General features: G+C 54.4%; 1 protein-coding gene across 1 annotated transcript in view; it reads left to right on the plus strand.

The window, feature by feature from the left end:
- The window catches only part of ATP10A (ATPase phospholipid transporting 10A (putative)), a 102741-nt gene that overhangs the window by 72800 nt on the left and 16589 nt on the right, over window positions 1–13352 (plus strand). The window contains 7 exon segments of the mRNA XM_028503657.2: window positions 2403–2620; window positions 5629–5823; window positions 6668–6689; window positions 6692–6721; window positions 6724–7001; window positions 7003–7243; window positions 13233–13346. Coding sequence (XP_028359458.1) covers window positions 2403–2620; window positions 5629–5823; window positions 6668–6689; window positions 6692–6721; window positions 6724–7001; window positions 7003–7243; window positions 13233–13346 — 1098 coding nt within the window.

Consider the following 13352-nt stretch of genomic DNA (forward strand, 5'->3'; position numbering starts at 1 on the left):
GCCAAATTCGCCGGACGACGATGTCACGGAATCTAGGAAGAACTGAGCCACCTCACGTTGGATATTTTAGGCAGTTTCTTATCCCACCTCACCTTTCCTTATCCCTTGCTGCCTCTGTTCTGATGATGTCCCGGGGAGTAACCAGCTTGGTAAGCTGAGGGTGCGACTAGAGCCAGGTGTCCATCTGAGCCAGCAGAGGGCGCCCTGTCGAGTTTCTGGAGTTGAGAGAGAGAACCTGCCCTACAAATAGGAGTCCCCTTCCTTCCTGGAACAGCATATGCAAACATCCATAAGACCTTGCCACAAAACGGAAGCAAATACAAAATGGGGGACACTGTAGGAAGCTGTCCTTTAGGAAGACTCAGTGGGAACCGTCTGCCAGAACACAAGTTTTGTGAGTTTTATAAAACCAAGAATTAGTATGGTGTCTACAAACGTCCTCCATGTAAAATTAAAGCCATCATGTTAAACAGGCCTAAGGACTTAGCCACTTTGTTTAATGTTGTGTTTGCCATCCAGAAGAAAGTGGCAGCATCCCGTCCACCCCTGTCCTGTCACGGCAGTCTCCTCCTGGAACCCCTCAGCCTCGTGCAGGAGAGCCCAGCTGCCTGCAGGCAGAACTCAGCCTGGCTGTAAAGGACTCAGGGACCCAGCCCAGCAGGCCAGTGGTTGCTCTGCAACTGGGACCTGAAGCTCCAGGGGCAGAACCCCAGCTCTGATTCCAGATGTTGACAGTTGTTGTCCACTTACCACCCAAGGCTCCCGCTGCCCCCCGGAAGACTCATTTCTGGGGATGACAGAGATGACCAGGCACCTGTGCGGCATTTGAAAGCTGTCCTGTGATCAGTCAGCGATGCACTTCCAAAGCCACCAGCGTCTTCCAAGCTTTTTCCCATGACTTTGACCTCTCAAGGTCCCGTTAGGAAAACAAGCTCAGAGCCCTGCTCATGTATATCTGACCCGGCCACACCAACCTCAGGTGGTGGTGCTGGTGTGTGCCCCAGGGCCAAGCGTCACCTGCTTCTGACCATCATCCTCCCCAAGGACATTCAGGCCATCACAGAGGTCACTGATGGTCAGGCTGTCCAGCGTGGTCGCAGGTCACTGGCCCGCCAGCACAGGCCAACATCTGACCCAAGGTGGCTGGGCCTCACAGGTGTGCCCTTCAGGAGGCTGATGCCAACCTCCCAACACACAGGTTTAGAAGCCGGTAGTCCTGTGTCCCAGCTTTGTTCTTGTCAGAGTGCCCCTAGCAGGTCCTGGTGTTGGGGCTACTGCTCCTTGTGGCCGTGGACAGGCGACTGCTCCTTCCTTGTCTCTTCTTGCTCGTCTGTAAATCTAAAGAAAGATGCTGACTGTAAGGCTTGGTCCGAAGGACAGATCCACACCCGGGGCATCCCTGCGCCCAAGGCCCTATCTCGGTTCCTCTCACGAGCGCCACCTTGTGTCAGGAACCCTGCACTGCCGCCTGGCACCCGGCTGCCCTTGCCGTTCTTGGCGGGGTAACCACTGGTTCCAAATGAGTAAGCGCTGGTGGATGGTCTCCTGGTTGCTCCTCCGTGATGACCCAGCCGCCCTAGTCGGACAATGCCAGGAAAATGTGTTCAGAGCCATTCCCAAATCCAGAACAGCAGCGCGGACACGCCTCCCTGATCACTGAGCGCCACGTGGCTGCGTGGCTGGTACTCGCAGCTCCCCCTAAGGGCCGAAGAGGAATCACCGTCCATCCTCCAAGGCACCTTTGCTGGAGGGGCCCGAACCCCGGGGACACCTGTTCACGCTGGGCACCCCCGAGAGGAACACGAGCCTCTGGGCCGCCCAGCACTGGGTCTGCACCGGCTGAAGCTGGAGAGGGCCCCCTGGGCCTGAGCAAGGAGCCCTCCCTTGCCCCGGGGAGAAAATCCTCAGTATCACATTGTCACTTCTGTGAGACTGCAAGGCTCAGTGGCATCTGTCACGAGGGCCCCAGTGAGCCACGTGGGCCCTCGACCCCAGATATTCTGTGGGCCAGGCCTTCCCAGCCACCTGTCCCCCAGTCCTCGCTCCTGTATAAGCTTCCCCTGAATAGAGGGGCGCGGTGTGAACCCATCCCGGCCGACTCGGGGCCTGTTTGCATGCCACGAAGTACAGGACCCAGACTGTGGCACCCCACGGGCCTGGGCACCACTCCACTGCCCGCCCCTGCATCCCGTGACCTTAGCAAGCTCTCAAATTCTCCGAGAGCTTTCTGGGAGAGAAATTTCTCATCTGTGGAATGGGTCGAGCATGTCAACCGCGGCAGGTTGTGCGCAGGCGCAGATGAGTGGGCGCGCGCTCCCTCCCCCATTAAAGGTCGCCTTGCCCTTGATGGAGGAGCGGCCCAGCCTCCCCTTGACGTGTCACCCGTATCCCTCTCCCCACAGCGCGGCGTCTGGCAAGGTACCAGGAGGCCGACTCGGACTCGGAGGAGGCAGCGCCCAAAGGGGGCTCGCTGTCCCAGCGCGGCAGCATCGGGAGCCACCAGAGCATCCGAGCGCTGCCCAGGACGCAGAGCACCAAGTCGCACCGGCGCACGGGCAGCCGGGCCGAGGCCAAGCGGGCCAGCATGCTGTCCAAGCACACGGCCTTCAGCAGCCCCATGGTGAGTCCCAGAGCACGGCCTCCTCTTCCCCTGTCTGCCATGTCCCCCGTCCATCAGAGCCGACTGTGGTCAGTAACACACACGCACACGCTATTGCTGGCAGGGTTGGCTCTGCTCCGTGAGCACGAGATCTCCTGGCCACCACCTCCTCCCCACAGGGGCCGACCCGGGCGGGGGGGCCCCTCCACCACCACGGTTCCGAGGCTGGGGGACCTCCAGTGCGCGCCCAGATGGGTGACGGAGAGGAGGCTGGTCTTGCCAAATGAAACAAATAAACCACAGAGCAAGACGACAACTGTGAAAAAGCAAAGCCAAATGGAAAAATATATCGTTTTAATGAGATGAGCCCAAAGCCCATAAAACTGGTTTCTCCCCGGTCTGGTCAGCTGCCCAAACGTTTCCGGAAGTGAGCCAGCGGCAGCTTCTGAGAGATCCTGTCGCTTCCAAGATGGTTCGGGAACAGAGAGGGAGAGCCCGTCTTGCTCAGTCTGGGCTGGCCTCCGTTTAGGTGGCTGCTGGGTGGGCTTGTGTGGGGCACGTGGTGGGGGGGGGGGGGGGGCTGTCACACTTGGCAGGAGGGAGATTGCATTGGAACAGGTTTTCCTGACGTCTATTTAGCAACATGGGATCTGAAGATTTACATGCACAGAAGCTTATGAGTGCACTGTTTACGTCAGCCGAGCAGTGGAAAATGTATCTGGTGATAAAGGGATGGTCAAATAAAGTATGGGACATCTGTTCTGAAAGCGTTAAAAGCTGTGTTCCCAAAAACAACAGTCCCCTCCCCTGCCCCGTGATCCATGGTTTCACTTTAGGTCCACTGTGGTCCGAAACTATTACATGGAAAATTCCAGAATTATATGTCAAGCCACGCTGAGTAGGGTGATAAAATCTCATTCTATCCCGCTCCATGCTGCTTGGGGTGTGAATCACCTCTCTCTCGGTCACCTCCACGCTCCCCGCTGTCAGTCACTCCGTAGCCACATCAGTCACCCAGGCTATTCTCACGGCAGTGCGAAGCTCGCATTCACACCGCCCCTCCTTAACTTCACAAATGGCCCCCAAGCACCAGAGCGGCGATGCCGGCAGCTTGGGCGTGCCTCCGAGACGCCTGCAGGTGCTTCCTTTAGGTGAAAAGATGTGTGTGGAGGAAAAAACACGGTAAGGCCTGCTTGAGTGTGGTCGGTAGGGTAGTAATAGGGGTGTGATAATTTATAGTTTTAATTTGAACATGTCACCAGAAATGTCATGTGGTATATTGGAGTGTGATATTGTTATGTCACAGAATGGCATGCTTGTGATTTTGTAATAAAAGATTTTGTAGTCAAAAAGGGGCATTACTGGTGCCGGACCCTGTATATGAGGGTCCGGTACTCTCCGTGGTTTCAGTCTTCCACTGGGGGTCTAGAACATATCATCCATGAGTAAGGGGGGACAGCTGTCATTCCAGAAGGCCTGGAAGACTGCACATAAGATAGTGTTTGGGGTCCCTGGCTGGCGTAGCTCAGTGGATTGAGCGCGGGCTGCGAACCAAAGCATCGCAGGTTCGATTCCCAGTCAGGGCACATGCCTGGGTTGCAGGCCATGGCCCCCAGCAACCGCAAATTGATGTTTCTCTCTCTCTCTGTCTTTCTCTCTCCCTTCCCTCTCTAAAAATAAATAAATAAAATATTTTTAAAAATACAGCATTTGGAGGAAAATGGAAACTGCCAATTTACGTGTACATTTCTACTGAGATGTAACTGACATGTGACAGTGTGTAAGCTGAAGTTGGGAAGTACAAGTCAAACCATAAGGAGGTCACCCCCACCTGTTGGAGTGGCTGTCGTCAAAAAGACAGCAGGTGGCAAGTGGTGGTGGAGAAATTGGAATACTTCGGCACTGTTGGTGGGAAGGCAAATTGGTTCAGCCACTATGAAAACAGTAAGGAGGCCCCTCAGAAAATTAAAAATGTGCCCTGGCTGGTGTGCCTCAGTTAATTGAGCCCCAGCCTGCGAACCGAAAGGTCACTGGTTCAATTCCCAGTCAGGGCACGTGCCTGGGTTGCAGGTTGCTGGTTGAGGGGCATGTAAGAGGCAACCAGTTGATGTACCTCTCACACATCAGTGTTTTTGTCCCTCTCTTTCTCCCTCCCTTCCTATCTCTGTAAAATAAATAAGTAAAATGTTTTTTTAATATTAAAAAAATAAAAATGTAAAATAGGGTTGAACATCACCACTTCCAGGTATATAGCCAAAGGAATATATAAAATTTTTCTTTAAAGATTTTACTTACGTATTTTTAGAGAGAGAGGGGACGGGAAGGAGAAAGAGAGGGAGAGAAACATCAATGTGTGGTTGCCTCTCACATGCCCTCTACTGAGGAGCTGGTCCGCAACCCAGGCATGTACCCTGACTGGGAATCGAACCAACGACCCTTTGGTTCGCAGCCCACACTCAATCCACTGAACTACACCAGCCAGGGCTGTATAAAGTATTTTGATGGTGGACAATGTAAATGTATAGAAAAGAGCCTGGAAGAAAACACAAAGCACAAGTTTCAAAAGTTTGTACAGGATGGGGCAAAAGTAGGTTCACAGTTTGTGTGGAATTAATTAATAATAACACAGGAATACCTCTGTTTTGCATGCTCACAACTATAAACCCGCTTTGCCCCACCCTGAATTACGTGAGGTGGTGTGATACAGATTCATTTTTTTCTATTCTTCTCTGTTATTTCCAAGTCTGTCTAAGATATGTGACTTTATAATATATATTCTTAGATGTATTATTATATGATAAGAACACGTATATCTTATATAAGAACATGTGCTTTTTGTTTCACTTGTAAGTTATATATTCTTACTTAAAATTATGCATAATTATCATTATAAAATGACATGCGTACGTGTGAGATGAAGGCGTGTTTACAGCTTATAAATAAAGTCAAGGTGCCTTACTTAGTCTGCCCTGAAGACACGTAGTAGGTCCGGGGGTGAGACTCACCCGCCAGCCTCTGGTCTCCTGCAGGAGAAGGACATCACGCCCGACCCGAAGCTGTTGGAGAAGGTGAGCGAATGTGACAAGCGCCTGGCCATCGCGAGGCACCAGGAGCAGCCGCTGGCCCGCCTGTCGCCCGAGCTGTCCGACGTGTTCGACTTCTTCATCGCGCTCACTGTCTGCAACACGGTGGTGGTCACGTCCCCAGATCAGCCACGACAAAAGGCAAGTGCCCCGCTAGAGCCCACCATGCCCTTGACCTTGGGCACGCTGTCAGTCTTCTGGCTTTTCCTTCCCTGCAGGAGCTCAGCACCTCCTGTCATGGTTAAGGGCACACAGCAGGGCGCTCCCGGCAGGCAAGCCAGCTGGTGGCCTTGCTGTGCTGTCTGTCCTCTGGCTGCAGTGCAGCAGTTAGGTGCCAGGCTGGGGGCCAAGTGGGAGAGGACACCCTCTGAGCCTGGGGACAGGAGGGGCGGGGCACAAGGATAGGTGTCCTACATGACCTACCCGGAGTCTCAAGGTCCCAGCGTCACCGAGGAGAGAGAGGTCAGGACAGGCTGGGGACCCAGACTCTGGGACAAGCCCCCCTGGACTGGAATCCTGACTTCACCACCCAGCTGAGCGGCTTGTCGTTTGTTTAGAAAGTTTCTTTGGAAGTTGCGAATGTTCTTCGGGTGTTTAAGCTTTTGGTGGACGTAATTCAGAGAAATGTATAAACCAGTCTTTTGTTAAGTGGCGGGGAGGGGAAAGGCTGGACTTGGTGGCCGGCCATCACGAGCCCGTGCCTCTGAAGCTGTTCTGCAAAGCAAGGGGACAGCCGGCACCACCAGCCACACACCCTGAGTCCATCGAGGTCTCAGGGACGGTGACCCGGGCGACCGCATCCTAAAAGGATGCACAAGGCGTTACCTTTTAGGAAAGAGGCCAAGGGATGGTCTCAAGAAAGAGAGGCTGGCCCGGGTTGCAGGTTTCATCGTCCGCCGGGAAATTTGGGGGGTGGGGAGTACAGGCACGCCCTGTGGCAGCCTGGGCGGGGCCTGCGAGGACACGGCCTGCCTGTCTCCTGCAGGTGCGGGTGAGGTTCGAGCTGAAGTCCCGGTGAAGACCATAGAAGACTTCCTGCGGAGTTCTCGCCCAGCCGCCTGGCCTCGAGCTGCAGCAGCACCGGGAACCTGGGCAACAGCAAGTCCAACCACCGGTCGGGGTCCGGCTTCCTGTCCGCCGTGTCTGCAGACAGTGCGTTGGTCAGGCTGGAGGAGAGGCTGGACCAGCCGGCCCGGGCCGCGGGCAGCAAGGACACAGCGGCGGTGGCAGCGAGGCGGACGGCTGAGGCCCCGGGGCGCGCCCCCGCGCGGGAGCGCGAGGCCGAGCTGCGCTACGAGGCGGAGAGTCCGGATGAGGCCAGCGCTGGTGTACGCCGCCCGCGCCTACAAGTGCGCGCTGGTGGACCGGCTGCACGACCAGGTGGCGGTGGAGCTGCCCCACCTGGGCAGGCTGACCTTCGAGCTCCTGCACACGCTGGGCTTCGACTCCATCCGCAAGAGGATGTCGGTGGTGATCCGGCACCCGCTCACCGATGAGATCAACGTCTACACCAAGGGGGCCGACTCGGTGGTCATGGACCTGCTGGTGCCCTGCTCCTCAGGTACCTGCCCCTCCCAGTGTCCCAGAAATCAGCCCCAGCCCCGCCTCTTCCACTGGTGAAGCAATTTTCTGAGTGGGAGACGGGGGGGAGGCATGGATGTGAGACAAAAGCATCCATTTGTTGTTCCTGGTATGCACCCCAACTGGGGATCGAACTCCCAACATTGATGGTGTGGGGGCGGGGGGGAGGGGCAACACTCCAACTAATGGAGCCATGGGGCCTGGACCTTGAATGTTCACTTAAAGCCGTACCTATTAGGCGGCCTCCTGCCTCCCCATATCCTGGGGACTAGACTGCAGTGTTGGGGGGCAACTCTCCTGGAACAAGGGGTTGGGGGTCACCCCGTGAAACCTAGCATCAGGTTTCGAGTCTGGACAATGAAGGTTGAGGATGTTTAGACAAGCCGTTCTGGAAGGTTCCTTCCTGTCCTGTGTTGGCCACAGTTTTAGCCCCTGTGTGGAGCTGACTCAGGCCCTCCCCCTGTGGGGGCCTCAGGAGTGGGGGCTGCCAGCCCCCTGCTGGGCCTTCTGTCCTGGGTTTGGGCAGAGCCCCTCCATCTTGGCTCACGTGACTTCGGGACTGAAGGAGGAAGACTCGGAAACCATTGGTGTGGAGAGCGGGACCTGCGTGAGCAGGGCTCACAGGTCTTTGCATATGCAAGCCTCTGGGGCTGGGGCCTGGGCCCCCCAGTAAACCCCCCACCTATAGGGGAGAGAGCGGGTGGAGGTGAGGATGCGGCTGGCAGACGAAGGGGACCCACCCTGGCTCCTGTCTCCCCACAGTCTCCTGAGCCGCCTCGTGGTGGAAACGGATCTGGTAGGAGCTGATCTGCCTTGGAGCCCTGTAGTCTGGGTGCACACCCCTCCTGCGCTCCGGGACAGGGTTCCTTCCTGGCACCCTCTCATGGGACCCCTGACTCAGAAGGCAGGGGCCACGCCTCCGTGGAAAAGTGCGCCCCAGCGGCTCTGCCCACAGAGACCCTTCCCCATCACAGACCTGTCACCTCCCAAAGGCTGCCCACCTGAAGGAGCAGAGGCGCCTCTGAAAAGAGTTTGAACAGCCTCTCGGGGGGTAACCCACCGGAGGGCCAGGTTTTGCGTCCATACACCTGCCGGGGTGCTACCCCAGGGTGCACCGGGGATCCAGTGCGTGGGCTGAGGGTGCATTCCAAGAGGCTTGTTCATTGGAAGATCTGATTCTGCACCCACAGAAAGGGAAACAGCTCTAGAATTAGCGGTTGCCAGAGTTCCTCTGATGCCAAAAAAAAAAAAAAAAAAAAAAAAAGGATGATTCGTGTTGTCTCTTCCACCGCTTTGCAGTAAAGACAGGGTAATGGACCGTGGTTGTTTCAGACTTTACCTCTTAAGGCCTAGCGGTGGGGGGGGAGGGGGGGTGGGCAGTCCTGCTGAGCTCTGCAAGGGACACGCCAGCCGCTGAGAAGGCAGCAGTGGCCACCCTTGAACTCGCTGGCTCTGCACTTTTTGAGTGAGTAAAAAGTCTCCAATTTGTATGCGAAGCACAAATGAAATTCTTAACAGTGAGAGTCGGGCGCGCAGGGTCCCAGGTTGCAAGCTGAGGCCGGAAGAAGCGTAGTTGTAACTGTCGCAATGCCGGTTGAAGGGGGAGGATTCAAAACAAGCAGTCATTGCGGCTCCCTGCCCTTCTCCGGAATTTCCCAGCCGTGTGCGGTTCTGACGGGTTTGTGCAGGGAAGGCCACGGGGGAGACTCCAGGCCACGTAAGATTCAGGAAGTTCAGAGATCCCAGCGGCTTCTCAAGAGTGGGGCTGTAGGACGGCTTGGGTCACCTTGAGCTGGGCACCAGGGACACCAGGTGGTATTGAAAATCTTTCCCCTTTAACCTTGGGGGTGGGCAGGGGTGGAGAAGGGCAGAGGCTGCGTGTGCCTGGGAAACAGCATGGCGGCCAAGCTGCTGTGCCCGTGTGCACGTGATACAGTGAGGAAGGCTCACAGTGTCACCCGCCAGACGTAAGGCCGTGTTTTCTTCCAAGCACTCACGGCACTTTTACCAAAAAACGCACAAAGAGGCTAAGCTGGTGGACTCGACCGTGTTAGAGAGAGTGTGTGGTGGTCCCAGAAGTCGTGGGGATCAGGTAGCAAGCAGGGGCTTCACTGCCCACCCCCCAGTACTTTACAGACCTTTGTTCCAATCCCAGGGTGGGTGGCCCTGGGCAAGTCACTCAGTCTGTGCCTCAGTTTCCCCCCTGTGGAAAGGAGATCAGGACGCTGACGTCACAGGAAGCCCTGGGCACAGGGCCTGGTGTCCTATGGGAAAACCTAAACTGTGTCCCTTTTCCTTCTCTCCTTCCCCTTGCCGTGGGGAGGACAGGGGCCTCTGTGTGTGGTCTCTGAGGCCCACTTGTCCCCCAAGTGGAGGGGGAGCAGGGCGCCACCTAGTGGGCCTCCAGGGTTGCTGCTCCGCGGCCAGTCAAAGCCTGCTTGAACCCGGACAAACCTCACCTCCTTCCTTTACCGTCTTACTGATGAGATGACACTCCTACAGAGAAATACATTTTCCTAACGTACAGGGGAATTGGGCACATCACTTTGGGCAGTTTCGAAGCACACCTTAAAATCAGGAGTAGCCGGGACATCTTTCTCTGGGGGAACGCCCAGGGCCCTGAGGCCCATGAAGGCCCTGCCTACACAGGGACTCCTCAGCGTGGGTGCCTGTGGGCCCAGCCTTTGTCCACGGCAGCGGGGTCCGGGCCCAGCTATCTTCTCCTCCAGGCAGCTTTCTGGTGAATGTTCTAGCCACTGTAGCTCCAACTGCCTGAGGTGACCTTTCCCTCCCGCCTCTGGGCCATTGATTTGGGAGAGAGGAAAGGAAACAGAGAGAGAGAGAGAGAGAGAGAGAGAAAACATTGATAGGTTGCCTCCCGTACACCCCAACTGGGACAGAAACCCACAACCTAGGTACGTGTTCTGACCGGGAATCGAACCCACAACTTTTTGGTGCACAGGAAGATGCTCCAGCCAACTGAGCCACCTGGCCTTTGTTATTATTTTAATGTCAGAGTCCCTCAGGTAGTCATACCTTTACTCAAAGAACAGTCAGAATCTGAAATAAGGTCACCCTCACCTGCGAAGAACAACGTTGTCACAACGCCAGGAGGAAATGGTCGTCCAGTTAAGATGACTTCTCTCTTCAGGAAATTTAAATTCCTAAAGCAAAGTAATGAGAGCAGCGTGTCCCATTTCCCGCCTGTTTGTTTTTACATTGTTTCCCCAACTCCGTATTTTTTCAATATTACGGATTCTTTTTAGACTTTCTGTTTGTAACTGTCCTCCCATGACATTTATAAATTGATTTTAGAAAGAAGAGGAGGGAGGGAGAGAGAGAAACATCGATTTGTTTCCACTTATTGACACATTCGTGGGTTGCTTCTTGTATGTGCCCTGACCTGGGATCGAACCCGCAACTTTGGCGTATCAGGATGGTGTTCCAACCAACTGAGCTACCCAGCCAGGGCTGCCCCCATGACATTTTAATGCCACAGATATGCTCCTCTTTGTTTGCGTGCTCATGTATCCCTCTGGGGTATATAAAAAATTTTTGGCCTTGAAGAACCAATCTTCGGTGCCTTGACAGGGTGTGGGAGGCACAGGGTAATTGCTCCCAGGTCCCGTCTGTCACAGGGTGACTTGGGAACAAACAGCCCCCCTCACGTCTGGTTAGTAGGGTTGCCAGATTTAGCAAAGAAAATACATGAATGTCCAGTTAAATATACATTTCAGAAAACCAACAGCTAATATTTTTAGTAAACATACATCCTATGCAATATTTGGGCATCTTATTTCTGTCTTGCAACGCAAACAGAGGCAAGGGCTATTCTGGGGGTAGAAACTGGACTTTCTATGCAGGACGATTTTCATAAACAGGAAGAAGATGCACCTCCATTCAGGGGACTGAACAGACACCAGGTCCCTCTCAATGGGGCTTTTGTCCATGTGTCTTAGTTTCACGCAGTGCTATTTAGGAGCAGCCCAACACACACATTTGATGAGACTCTTTTTTGAGTAACGCTTCTCCTGTGAATGTTGTTAATGAAAAGCGTGTGCTCTTTACAAGTGGTGAGCCCAGACAGCTACTAACCCCAGGGGCCCCAATGGAGGTGGCTGGAGCCCACTGTGGTGTGAGGATACTCCTGGGACGTTCTGCTTAATGGGGAGTGAGAAGGCAAAATTCTAAGGTCACTGTCACCGACAAGTTTAGGTTCTTGTCTCCTGATATTGAAGAATTTAGACCAGGGCCCTGACCTCAGTGTGGCTCAGTGGGCTGGGCATCGTTCTGCAAAGCAAAGGTCGCCGGTCAATTCCCAGTTAGGGCATGTGCTGGGTTTTTTGGGGTTCGGTCCCTATAAATAATTTTTAAAAAGAATTGCCCTGGCTGCCGTAGCTCAGTGGATTGAGCTCGGGCTTCGAACCAAGCATCGCAGGTTTCGATTTCCAGTCAGGGCACATGCCTGGGCTGCAGGCCACAGCCCCCAGCAACCGCACATTGATGTTTCTCTCTCTCTCTTCCTCTCCCTCCTTCCTCTCTAAAAACAAATAATAAATCTTTTTAAAAAAGAAAAGAAACCTGGATCTTTAAAAAAAAAAAAAAAACATTTAAAGAAGAAGAAAAATATACACCAGAGACACTGATAAAGCAAAGGGAGATTTATGGAGGCTCTGCAGAGGGCGAGAACACTGAGATAGGGCCCAGGTTCTGCACCCCAAATGTGAGGTTTAGGGGTGTTTATTGCTTGGGAACCCAGAAATTTCTGGGGTTAACCAATCAAAGTGTAAGATGCCAGGCTTTCCCTCTTTGGGAACACTGGTGTCCTGGGATATGTCAGGGGAGCAAAGCACTTCTGGACTGTACGGGACTTATTGTGGGTGCAGGAAGGGCCTTCCCAACCAAGCATTGAGTTGGACTGTGTGGCTTGGCTCCAGATCTGACGGGCTGAGTTGAAAGGAGCCCGGGTAGCCCCCAGGACCATTGTTTCGTGGCTGCGTGTTGATCAGTGCCACGGCTCCAGCCGGGCTTGGCTCGCTGGAGCATTTCAGGGAGTATCCCACCCTCCCCACCGCCAGCTGGAGCGAGGCAGAATGGTGAGGACCCCTCATGACCCTGTGGCCCCGGGACACACTCACTCACCACGCACTGTTGTCATGCACAGAGGAAGAAAGAGCCTCTGACTTCCAGCTCCTGGGTGTTGGCCGGAGAGGGACGCACCCGCTGCGGATTCCACCGCGGGGGCGGGGCGAGGCTCTCGGTGGGCAGGTCCGCTCCTTCGGAATAAGCAGCGAGTCTGTTTCTCGTCTTTATCCATGGAAGACAGACGAGGGTGGCTGTGTGCAGAACTTGCACTAGCTAGCTAACAGCTGATCTCTTAGTTGTGTTTTTTGTTGTTGTGATTGTGGTTAAACACAGAGAAGTTCCATCTTGCCCTGGCTGGTGTGGCGCAGTTGGTTGTCACGTCGTCCCGCAGACTGAAAGGTTGCGGGTTCGATCCCCGGTGGGAACGCGTACAGGAGGCAACCGATCAACATTTGTCATGTGGATATTTCTCTCTCTCTCTCTGTCTCCCCCTCCTCTCTCTCTAAAAGCAATGAAAAATGTGTCCTCAGGTGAGGATAAAAGAGAAAAAAGCATGGGGATGTAAAGCGCAGCACAGGAATGCAGTCTACAATATTGTCATCAACTCTGTGTGGTGCCAGGCAGGCACTGGGAATAGCAGGGGAAACACTTTGTAAAGCGTATGATTGTCCTAAACCACTATGCAGCCCACCTGAAACTACTACAAAACAGTACTGAATGTAAACAGTAGCTGGAAAATATTTTTTTTTAATTTTTAAATAAATCAGTAAAGAGGACACTGCGCAGAGTAGACCCACCCCCCAAGACCCCGGCCTGGCCCTGGGGCCCTCCCCACAGGGGTCCGTTTCTTGCCCATTCCCCGTTCTGCCTCTGCTCCAACCTAGATGAACGCCAAGGGAGGCATCAAAAGCGAATCCGCAGCCAGACCCAGAATTACCTCAACCTCTACGCAGTGGAAGGCCTGCGGACCTTGTGCATCGCCAAGCGGGTGAAGTGGGGTCGCT

Source organism: Phyllostomus discolor, chromosome 12 (assembly GCF_004126475.2).
Source record: "Phyllostomus discolor isolate MPI-MPIP mPhyDis1 chromosome 12, mPhyDis1.pri.v3, whole genome shotgun sequence".
Taxonomy (NCBI): Eukaryota; Metazoa; Chordata; class Mammalia; order Chiroptera; family Phyllostomidae; genus Phyllostomus; species Phyllostomus discolor.